The sequence below is a fragment of the Tupaia chinensis genome, unplaced genomic scaffold, assembly GCF_000334495.1.
Source record: "Tupaia chinensis unplaced genomic scaffold, TupChi_1.0 Scaffold000460_1, whole genome shotgun sequence".
NCBI classification, from domain to species: Eukaryota; Metazoa; Chordata; class Mammalia; order Scandentia; family Tupaiidae; genus Tupaia; species Tupaia belangeri.
Window position 1 is genome coordinate 1,820,071 of NW_006159969.1, and position 12,442 is coordinate 1,832,512.

Genomic DNA, 12,442 nt, shown 5'->3' on the forward strand with positions numbered 1-12,442 from the left:
TGTAGGGCGCGTGCGCTCGCCAGTCAGACAGAGAGAGACATAGAGACAGAAAGCGAGAAATCACCCCCCAGGGGGGATGGTCACGCCGCAATCCCTTCTCCTCCATTCTCCTCTCGGGATCTTGGGCACGCACGCACACGCGCCCGGTGTGAGTTTTAAGCCACCGGGTCTGGGACACGAACCGCGGTCGACTACGTGGGAGTCCAGCGACATAGCCATTATGCTAACTGCTGGTTCCCAACATAGCCATTTTTTAAGAAAGAAATATTTTTTAAGAAAGAAAATAAGCTCAACATTATAGTCATTAGAGAAATGCAAATGAGATATAGTTATTAAATACTGTAGTGTAATAAGATATAGTTACTAAAATAGCTAAAATTAAAATCTAATAATACCAAGAGCTGTCATAATATGAAATAACTACAACTCTGATTTATTTATTCCAAAATGCAAAATTGTATAACTTCTTTGGCAAACAATTTGATAGTTTCTTATAAAGTTATGCATACACTTACAATACAACCCATCAATCACACTTCAAATATACTTTTAAGTGAAATGAAACTTATATTCAGTAAAACAAAAAAACAAACAAAAAACAAACCCAAAAAACTAAGTCAAAATATGTAGAATGGCTTTATCTGTAGTCACCAAAATTGGAAAGTCTTTGAGTGTCTTTTATTTAGTGAATGGATAAGTTATTTACATCCATATAATGGAATACTCCTTGTTAAAAAAAACAATATTGCTATATAGAATATTGATAAATTTCAAAAACTAAATCAAAGAAGACAGATTCTAATACTTTATATTAGGATTATAATATATAAATATGTTTTATCTGTAGTCACCAAAATTGGAAAGTCTTTGAGTGTCTTTTATTTAGTGAATGGATAAGTTATTTACATCCATATAATGGAATACTCCTTGTTAAAAAAAACAATATTGCTATATAGAATATTGATAAATTTCAAAAACTAAATCAAAGAAGACAGATTCTAATACTTTATATTAGGATTATAATATATAAATATGTGTGTGAAGATATATATATATATATATATATATATAATTTTTTAAAAGAGATTTTTGCTATAGGGCTCATATGCTCACTGGAGAGAGAGAGAGAGATAGACAGAAAATGAGAAATCACTCCTTGGGGTGATGGCCATTCTGCAATCCCTTTTCTTCCATTCTTCTCTCAGGATTTTGGACACACATGCACACACACCTGGCATGAGATTCAGCCACTGGGTCTGGTAAACCATGAGTCAGTGCCTTAACACTATGCCACCTGCTGGCCTCTATAATATATATTTTTGTACACACACACACACACACACACACACATACACCCACACTACACTCCCAGAAACAATGAGCAGTATCACTATTCAGATCTTGGTTTCCTTTTTAAAAAATTATTTATTTAATTCCATCTGTTATTATTATTTTAAAATTTGACCAGAGAGAGACAGAAAAAGGGAAAAGGAGAAAGCAAGTGCCAGATCTGGGACTCAGACCACGGTTGGCCATGTGGGCACCATGCCACCTGTTGGCCCTTAGATCTTGGTTTTTCTTTTCTTTAATTTTTTAAAAAGAATTATTTAACTTTATTTATTTATTTACTTTTTAATTAACCAGAGAGGGATGGAGAGAGAGAAAGTGAGAAAGCAAGTCATCAGGTCCAGGACTTGAACCGCGGTTGGCCATGTGGGAGTCCAGCACCCTTAACCACTGCACCACCTGCCAGCCCCTTCTTTTCCTTTTTTAAAAAACGAAGTGTCTCTTTTTTAATTTTTTTAACTTTATTTACTTTAATTTGACCAGAGAGGGACAGAAAGAGAGAGAGAGAGAGAAAAGTGAGAAAGCAACCTGCCAGGTCCAGGGCTTGAATCATGATTGGCCATGTGGGAGTCTAGCGCCCTTAACTACCGTCGCACCTGCTAGCCCCCCTCCCAGATCTTGGTTTCTAAACACTATTCTTCACTAAAAGAAACCAGGTCCCAGGACCAGCAGTTGGCGTAATGGCTATGTGGTTGGACTCCCATGTAGTTGATCGTGGTTCAAGTCCTGGACCCAGTGGCTTAAACTCATGCTGGATGTGTGTGTGTGCGTGCCCAAGATCCTGAGAGGAGAATGAAGGAGAAGAGACTGTGGCATGGCCATCCCCCTGGGGGAAGTGGGTGATTTCTTGCTTTTAGTCTCTCTCTGTCTTTCTGGCAAGTGCATGCGCCCTACAGGACAAACCTCTTCAACAACAACAAAAAAAGAAACCAGGTTCCTTTATTTGTATTTATAAACAATTATAAAATGTATACAAATCACATAAAGTTGTATTTTAGGCCTCTCTAAATGATCACAATGTTTTTTTTTGTTGTTTTTTTTTTTTGCCTCCCCGCGCCCTCCCAATGTTTTTTTAACCATAGTTTCATTTTATTTTTTTTCACGAGTGAGACAGCATGCCTTTTTTGGGGGAGGAGAGGTTTTTGCTATAGGGTACGTGCACTCACCAGACAGAGAGAGATAGAGAGATAGAAAGCAAGAAATCATCCCCCCAGGGGGGATGGCCATGCTGCAATCCCTTCTCCTCCATTCTCCTCTCGGGATCTTGGGCACGCACACACATGTGCCTGGCGTGAGTTTAAGCCACCGGGTCTGGGACTCGAACCGCAGTTGACTACGTGGGAGTCCAGCAACATAGCCATTACACTAACTGCTGGTCCCAGGGAGAGGTATTTTTGAGAGGGCCTCACCAATGATCCTTTCTGCTCCAGCCTCCCAATTAGCTAGGACCACAAGCATGCACCACACCTATGGTTGGGAAACTGAACCTGGGCCTCTCAAGCAGATTCAGCCATCATATAGAGATGCCCTCATGCTTGTGCCGCTACAGCTGAGTCACAGTTTTTATATTAGATTAAAATGGTATTGAATAAATTATATTCAGAGAAGTAGAGCTTAATCTTTATTCCCACTTGAGGATGTCGTAGACTTAGAGACTCATTTTGGAAGAAAATGGAAAGGAAAAAACTATAACATTTCTTCTTTATTAATTTGCCAGAGGCTACATGTGCTTGCTGGAGGGAGACAGCAAGAGAGAGAATGTGAGAAAGCAACACTTATGGGGGATGTCATGCTGCAATCCCTTCTCCATTTCTCCTTTGGGATTTTGGTCATATACGCCCACATACTGAGGATGTTTCTTGAGCTGCTGGGTCTGGGTCTTGAACCACTGCAGTAAACCATGTGGAATCTACAACTTAACCACTACAGGCTGGCCCCCAAATCATAACATTATATTGGAGAAACATGATAGACATTCTGTTAGCCAAGGGATAAAGATGAACACCTTTAGTGATGTCAAGCAGCTATCAGGTACCATTGGTGTGATATGTTGAGGGCACTTCACCTCTGATATTCTTTCCAAAAATCCACGGCCCTAGTCTAATCATGAGAAAATATATCGAATTCAAACTATAGAATATTCTATGAAATTCCTAACCAGGACTCTTTTTTTTTTGAGAGATTTTCACTGTAGGGCGCGTGTGCTCGCCAGACAGACAGAGACAGACATAGAGACAGAAAGCGAGAAATCACCCCCCATGGGGGATGGTCACGCCGCAATCCCTTCTCCTCCATTCTCCTCTCGGGATCTTGGGCACGCACGCACACGCACACGCGCCCGGCGTGACTAACCAGGACTCTTTAACACTGTCCAAGTTATAAAAAATAAGGGAAGACTGAGAAACTGTCTCTGATCAAAAGAGACCAAGAAAACAGAAATATATGCACTGTGGTATACTGGAATGAATTATAGAACAGAAAAAAGAACATCAATGGAAAAGATTAATGCAAATAAATCTGGAGTTTAATAGTAGTGTACCAATGTTGTCTTAGAGTAGACAAATGTAATATGATCACGTGAGATAGCAGTAGAACTAAAACTGGGTGAGATATAGATAGGAACTCAGTACAATCTCTGTAACTTTTCTATGACTCTAAAATTATTCTGGTGGAAAAGTTTATTTTAAGAAAGTTTTGTTTGCTTCCTACAAATACACTTATCCTCTAAGGGATGTGTTATAGTCATTGTGGACATGTTATTTAGTCTGTGGATTTCTCCATTTGCTGTTTAAAAAAAACCCTTGTCTGTGTACTCTTTAATATTTTGCTTAGGATGCTGAGTTTTTGTGTCCTTATGCAGTAGTCTGAAGAGTCATTTTTAGGGACCAGCAGTTAGTGTAATGGCTATGTCGCTGGACTCCCATGTAGTCGACTGCTGTTCAAGTCCCTAACCCAGCGGAGTAAACTCATGCCGGGCGCTTGTGTATGCGTGCCCATTCCCTCTGGGGGTGATTTCTCGCTTTCTGTCTCTGTCTGTCTGGCGAGCGCTATAGGGCGCCACAATCCCTTCTCCTCCATTCTCCTCTTGGGATCTTGGGAGCGCACGTACACATGCCTGGCATGAATTTTAAGCCACCGGGTCCAGGACGTGAACCGCGGTGGACTACGTGGGAGTCCAGCGACATAGCCATTACGCTAACTGCTGGTTCTCAAAGAATCATTTTTAAAGCAAGCCCAGTAACTATTTAAGAGCAGTTTGAGCACTTATGTAATATAATTTTTTGTAATGTAACTTAAAATCTGTTATTCTTGTACCATCTAATAAATGAGATATTCAGAACCCTTAAAAATGAAAATAAATATATTTTTAAAAATGACCATCACGCCTACTCAGTAAAGTCCTTTGCTGTTTTATGAGAGCCTCCTGTCTCATTGTGCCAACCCATAGGGTAAAAATGAACCACATCTCTTTTTCTATATACCCCATTAGCATGTGGACATCAGTAAGAACTTAGAATTTTTCATCATTGTGAGGATTCTCTGGTACTTTGACAACAAGACACAGTAGAATGCCCATATACAGTTGTCTCCCCATAGTTTTACAGAAAGGTATATTTCAATAATACTTTTTTTAATCTACTAGGAAATAACCTGACAGTTTTGCCAAGTGCTATCTATAATCTTTCTTCACTGAAGGAGATAAATTTTGATGACAACCCTTTGCTGAGACCGCCAATGGAAATCTGTAAAGGAAAACAGTTATACACTATTGCATGTTATCTACAGAGGGCAGATGAACGAGACGGTAGGTAATGAGTGATTGACTATCTTACAAATCATTTTCTGGTATCATCTATAAATTAAAAGATAGTTTGCTTTAATTAGGGGCTTCCAATCCATCAGAGACTTTTAAATATTTACATTTTTCCCTTTTCAGAAGGCTAAGAATTTATTTTAGCAATTCAGATTACTTAAACCAGGTCTATACAAATTGAGCCACTGAAAATGCAAATCTGCAGGAAGGGTGGGCTGCTTCCTACCCATTGGCCTTAATGCCCTTCAATAGGTTTTCTCCCCATGGCTGTGCTTAGACTTAAAATCTACTCAGATTTTTTCATCAGTTCTGATTTGTTGTACTAGACATAAGTGTTCCAGAGGTATATTAGGCCTTGAAGGAAGTCCACAGATCTTAACATGGATTATAGTCTGTTTCAGGCCCACTGTGAGGATTTCATGTGAAATTCTTAGACAGTCTTCATTCCATCCGTCCTTCAGTTTTCTGTTGCATATCACTGATTATCTCTGAGTGTTGGTCCATTTTTTTAAAATGTCCATCCATTGGACCAGATGGAAACTAACTGTCCAGTTCTTTCCTTGGAACTGAGTTCACAATAATTAGGCTTTTCTTTAGAAGTCTGACTTTGCCACTTATCCTCACTGCTCAGTGAATCCAGATATTGGTCCTTGAAGTTAATGTAATAGACCAGTAAGTATTGATATAGATTTGGGGAACTAGAATGTTCAAAATTGTCCTCCCAAATAATTCTATCATGTACTTTGCTACATAATCCATAACCAGGGGCTTTTACTAGTATAATGTCGTAATGTAGTGAAGTAGCCATTAACAGTGTACTGTCTTTTATAGGTTACAACATGCATTTACATACATGGCTGCCGTTCATAAGCATTTTTTTTCCTATATTGTTTCTACAATATTATAGGGAATGTGTGCTTATAGGAAAGAGACAGAAAGAGAGAGAGAGAGAGGGAAAGCTGCAGCAGCCCCCAGAGCTGGAGTCACAACAGTCCCCAGAGCTGACGCTGCAGTAGGATGAGACTGGAGGGCACTTAGGGGGACATTTAGGAGTGGGGCACTTGGAGTGTACTTGGGGGTGCACTTGAGTGGGGGTTGGCACTGCCGCTGGTTCTACTGGCAGAACATCTTGAAGGCAGATGTTCAGAAGCTGAGAGAGAGTCACACAGCAAGTCAGAGCCAAGCCACAGAGGTCCCAGAACCAGTGACTTGACACTCACGCTGGGTGCATGTGCATGTGTGCCCAAGGTCTCAAGAGGAGAATGGAGGAGAAGGGCTTGTAGGATGGCCAATCCCCCTGGGGAGTGATTTCTCACTTTCCCTCCCACCGTTTCTGTCTGTCTCTCTCAGTAGTGAATGCACATGCCCTAAGGTAAAAAAAAAAAAAAAAAAAAAAAAACTCTACCAAAAAAAAAGACTTGGGCCTCATTGATGAAGCATACCTAAAAGAAAATTAAGTCACAGTAATTAGGTATCTTCATTTCTTTTTGGTAAAGACTTTATTTAACCTTATTTTTCTTACTTTTAATTTGATCAGAAAGGGACAGAGCGAGAGAGAGAGGGAAAGTGAAAAAGCAAGCTGCCAGGTCTGGAACTTGAACCGCTGTCGGCCATGTGGGAGGCTAGCACCTTTAACAACCATGCTACCTGTCGGCCTCACTAGTTCTCTTCAACTTGCTGTGCAAGTTCATTGTGCTAATTATTACCATTAAAAAAGTGGTATTTTATGGTAATTCTATTTTTATAAAATAAAGTTTTGTTGGGAACTTTTAAGGATCATAAAGTGTTTATGTTAGATACAGTATTTTAGAGAAGGGCTGTAAAGTTGTTTGACTGAACCTCCTTGCTAAAATTCTATTTCTCAAGTTCCCAAGGAAGAAGGATTCCTGTGGTTCTAGCCTTTGTAAAGAAAGTACAGTAGACAATGACAATAGATCAAGGTCAGAAGAAGGCTGTATTCTCCATTCTTGGCATCCAGCAAGTATAGGGGAAAATCAGCATGGGAAATGTATTTATTCTGCAATTAACAAAGAACATGGAACCTTTTCCTTAAATTTTTACTAAGGGGATTGAAATGTTCACTTTTATCATTAGCATGCAATCTAGCTTGAATTAACGATATGTATAAAATATTTAAATAGAAAGACCAGAACATATTTGAGATGATAATGAGGGGTGAGATATCTCTAGTACCTTTGTTGACAAAGAATTAGTTTAGTTCAAATTCACTGGAAACTTATTTAATAAAACCCCAAAACTAAAAGCACTAATATCTATGTCAATACTTAAGTGATCTGAGTATAAAAATATATGTATATACACCATATTTATAATACATATGAACTCAGTTCCTAAAATTAGTATGTAAAAAAGCACATAAAAAGCCATAATTGTTGGAAACAGTAGAATTCATTTCAAACCCCAGAAGAATTAAAGGAGTTTGGAAATCACTTTGAAGTTGTTATATCTTTTAAACAGCCATTTTAAGTTGTGAGATGTTTAAGATTTTAGAACATGCAGAACAAATAGCTTAAGTTTTAGTTTATATTTTAGACCTATATTTTCATTTTCAATTTTACTTGACACATAATTGACAGAACCACAGAAGAAAACTAGATATAGTAATTACTCAAAATAGAGTATCCTTTTCAAGAGATGGCTTACTATATTCTCTTTTACATTCAAATGTAGAAAAAATTTTGGAGAAGATATTCAAGATAGTTGCCCACAACATTACTGAAACGAATTTTGAATTTCTGTGTCAAAAACTAAACATGACAAACTTAGAAGTTGATATGCTAACAAAGAGGTATGTATGAATGGCAGCATTTGGTATAAGTTTATTCTCATATTCTGGTTAATATTGTATCAGTATTACAGTTTTAAAAATTCACATTTACACAAACTCTAATTTGCTGTATAAGACTGATCTTAATTTATTGTGTATTTGTGATCCATGTTGGGAGGTCTTTTGCACAGTAAAGAGCAAAGGCTCAGAGGACATACTATTTGATTTTTAATTCCAGCAGACTATGGACTTCGTAACCTTGGGCAAGTCCTTTAACTTCTCTGTGCCGCAGTTTCTGCATTGATAAAATGGATATACTTACCTAAGAGAGTTGTCATGAGCATCAAATGAGGTCAAACTATAAAGCATGCAGTACAGTAGCATAAGCATATTAATTTAGTGAATGACCCACAATTATTATTCTGAGATCTTAAGAATTAAATGTAAATTGAATTGTTAGTTTCCTATTAAGGAAACAAGGGATATGGTAGAACTAACATTCATTTTTTTTTTTTAAGAATTATTTTGTTTTAACTTTATTATTTTCCAGTTTGATCAGAGAGAGAGAGAGAGAAAGTGAGAAAGCAAGCCATCAGGTTCAAGACTTGAACCGTGGTCGGCCATGTGGGGGTCCAGCGTCCTTAACCACCATGCCACTTGCCAGCCCCTAACATTCACTTTCTATATGCTAAGCTCCATGTTAACTTTTATATATACTGTCTTCACCAATTAATTCCATCCTCACTGCAGTCTGGTAAATTAGTTTGAAAATCTAGATATACAATAACTTAATTGATAATTAAAATATTTGAAAATTTTCAGCAATGTTTCATTAAGTGAGAGAGTCTACCGAGTACTTGTTGCATGGAAAATGGAAAGTAAAAATGTATCCCTAACTACTGCTGCTTTAAAAGACCAACTTGTTCGGGCACTAACTATGATAGGAGCATATGAAATTATGGACAAAATAACAGCTTTTCATCTTTTTACACGTGCAATTAAATTTTAACCAGTGGATCCATAACAAATCTCAAAACTTGTGATACACTTAAATAATTAAAACTGGATTTTGTACTAGCTCATATTTTGTCATGTCTTTTTTCATGTATTTCTAAAAAATTATAATAATTTATAACTACCTCTGTTATTATAATAAAATGTTATACTCTTACATATTTGTTCTGTTGCCTTGGAATGATGATAATGAATTTGAAAATAATTCCATTTAAAATTTCCTATTTATAATACATTTATACAACCCAGGATTTACAGCTAACTAGGTCATTAGTGACTTTCATTAGAGTTATAATGCAGTGTTGGGGTCAGATAGTGGTGCAGCTGTAAATGACACTGTAAGTTTGATTCACATGAAAATGTACCAGGCTCACATCTGGAGACCTCTCTGAGTATACCAGGCATATCTGTGCTCATGATCTGAGTTTGGCTAGAGCTGGGGGCAGGTCATGGTGTCAAGACCCATACTGGGTGTTGACTCTTGTCTCTCTCACTCATAGGAGAAACAAATAGGCTTCAAAACAGAAATGAATATACCATCTCTACTTTTTCTCCATTAAGAATGTTATAGTTTAGTTAAACACACTGGTTCAGGGCCAAAAACACTCTAGTTGAGTGTCCAGACCAAGTTAGTGGACTGGGCTTCTACAGCCTTTACATATGTGCTTCTCCTTATCTTCTGCTACCAAAAAAATCTCTTTCATAGGGGAAATGCATATCATGTATTTTAGGTGGACCTGATCTTGTCATATCTATCTCTTCCCCCCCTACAGCCACTAACATCAAGGTCTACTGATGTAAACACAGTGACCGACTCAGGAAAAGCCATCTGCCTCCTAGCCGAGCCATTAAGAACTTTCCTTAGAACTTTTTTGCACAGTTGTCAGGGAAAAAACTCTTTCTGCTGGCATGTTATAAGTCTTGTAGTTCAGTTATATCATGAACAGTCTATGATATTCTATTGAGAGTTGGATGAAAAGAGACAGAACCCTGGTTATATTGCTTGAGACCCAAATCTAGCCATGTCTGAAGCTAACTATACTTTTTTTTTTTTTTTTTTTGAGGGGTTTTTGCTATAGGGGGGGGGTGCTCGCCAGAAAGACAGAGACAGACAGACGGAAAGCATCACCCCCAGGGAGGATGGCCACACCACAATCCCTTCTCCTCCATTCTCCTCAGGATCTTGGGCACACACGCACACGCACCTGGCCTAAGTTTAAGCCACCGGGTCTGGGACTCGAATCGCGGTTGACTACATGGGAGTTCAGCAACATAGCCATTACACTAACTGCTGGTCCCTGAAGCTAACTATACTTCTGAATTTTTCACTTACTCAGTTAAAAACCTGGGGTTCTTTAACTTAAGATGGAAAACAACCTACAACAGTTGAAATAAAGCTAATACAGTAGGAATATTAAAAACCCCTAAGTCCCTTATGTGTTTATATTTGTGCATAACAGAATCTGCCTGCTATCCAACTGGGCTTACCCTTCCTATTTTTGATGGTCTTGAGTTAGCAGGACATGTCAGTATCTTAAAAACTGATGTCTACATTTGAAAAATCTCCACCAACAATTGCTTGTATAGTCACTTTTTTGAGATATCGTTTTTTTTTCTTTTTTCTTTTGGAGAGGTTTTTGCTATAGGGCGCGTGCGCTCCACAGACAGAGACAGACAGACAGAAAGTGAGAAATCACCCCCCAGGGGGGATGGCCACGCCGCAATCCCTTCTCCTCCATTCTCCTCTCAGGATCTTGGGCACGCATGCACATGCGCCCAGCGTGAGTTTAAGCCACTGGGTTGGGACTCGAACCACGGTCGACTATGTGGGAGTCCAGCGACATAGCCATTATGCTAACTTCTGGTCCAGAGATATCTTGTTTATAGAAAATATTTTTGACTGGATTCAGACTTAGAAGTAGAAGCGCTAAGAGAAGATAGCCTGTATCTCTTGGTAATCTGTTCTTGGTGTTTTTCTTTAGCCTCCTTTATTCATTCTCTTGGCCAAAAGTTCATATTTTGCTGCCTGCCTCTTCCTTGTATATTTCTTTCCAAAAGTTTTAATTTATTATTATTTTTAATTTACTATAGAGCATGTGTACTTGAGAGAGACAGAGAAGTGAGAAAGCAAGCCACCAGGTAGGCCCAGGATCGGAACCATGGTCAACCACATGGGAGTCCAGCACCTTAACCACCATACCACCTGCTATTATTTATATATATATAATGATAAAGAGTCTTTTACTTTTAAATGATTATCAGTACACCAACTAATAACATGTAACAAGTTTGTGAATTCTATCATCTAGTATTTTGATTAAAAGAAACTAAAAGCAGCCCAAACAATTACACAAGTAGTCACTGTTCTAACCTTTAGCTGGAATGGACTATTTTAAGGCTGGCTGCTGCTTCTCACATGTTATAAGTAACTATTTACTACTTTTTCATAGATAAAGCCCCTGACCTTCAAGAAAGCATTAGGGAAAAGATTATTTAATCCCTTTCTTTCTTCAAAGAATTTCCTTTTATACTAGATCTAAGAAAGAGAAAATTAACATTGAGATATGTGTTACGTGAGCTAAAGGAATAGGAAAACAAAATACACCCACTAAATTTCTAAGAAACACGAGATAAAAAGATGAATTCTTTGGATAAATTCTAAATCTGTACAAAAAAGCTAGATTTGCCACTCTGCAAAAAGTGAAGGGACTTGCTATATACTATACAGAAATAATTTAATGCCTTCCCCAAGAATACACCTGGAGCTCTGGAATGCTTCGTATTCCATGAGGGCATCTAAAACGCCACTCCGTGGGACAGGCACTTCCTTTTCCACCTATCCATTTATGCGGTAGTTTAACATTCCTAGCCGGATGTTGCAGACAAAGGCCAAGAAGTCATCCAAGACTTTATCCCCATTCTGTAGGAAGTAGTTCTGGAGGATGGTCATCTATTGGATCTCCTTCTCCACTTCAGTGCTGCAACAACTATGGGAACCCAGAGCAGCAGCTTCCTTCGCCTCTTTCTCCCTCTGCAGGAGGAACTGTTCAATTTCAGCCTGAGATTCTTTGGCCTGTTTCAGTCTCTGGTTCTTCAGCTTGCTTGTCTCACTTCTGGGCTGCAGCAACTGCTGGATCCCCTGTAGCTGGCTAGCCATAGTGGCAGCGACTTTGGGCCCCAGTGAGTGGCCTTAACTAGCTACTGGGCCTGTTGAGTCGGCTGACCCCATGGCCCACACTATGATGTTTCTTGAGAGCAATTTACTGGTATTTGTGTTTCAGGACATGTACAGTCACAAGATGCTGAAACTTGGGTACGTTGGTCCTAGGTTTTCTCACCTTCTTTAAGGGCTTTCTTAAAACATATTGGTAGACATTGTCTTCTTTAGAGAGACTGAAGTTTTTGGATTATGCTAGCTTTCTTAGGCCACATGTGACAAGGCATTATGGTATCAGTCAGCCCATGGTATCAGTCTTCTC

At 38.7% G+C, this 12,442-nt stretch overlaps 1 protein-coding gene across 1 annotated transcript in view; it reads left to right on the top strand.

The window, feature by feature from the left end:
* Positions 1–9,876, top strand: part of LRRD1 (leucine rich repeats and death domain containing 1) — a 41,335-nt gene extending 31,459 nt beyond the window's left edge. The window contains exons 4-6 of the mRNA XM_006155546.3: positions 4,991–5,152; positions 7,853–7,970; positions 8,772–9,876. Of these exons, the coding sequence (XP_006155608.1) occupies positions 4,991–5,152; positions 7,853–7,970; positions 8,772–8,958 (467 nt within the window). The 3' untranslated portion in view covers positions 8,959–9,876. The remainder of the gene's footprint in view (positions 1–4,990; positions 5,153–7,852; positions 7,971–8,771) is intronic.
* The last annotated feature ends 2,566 nt before the right edge of the window (positions 9,877–12,442 follow it).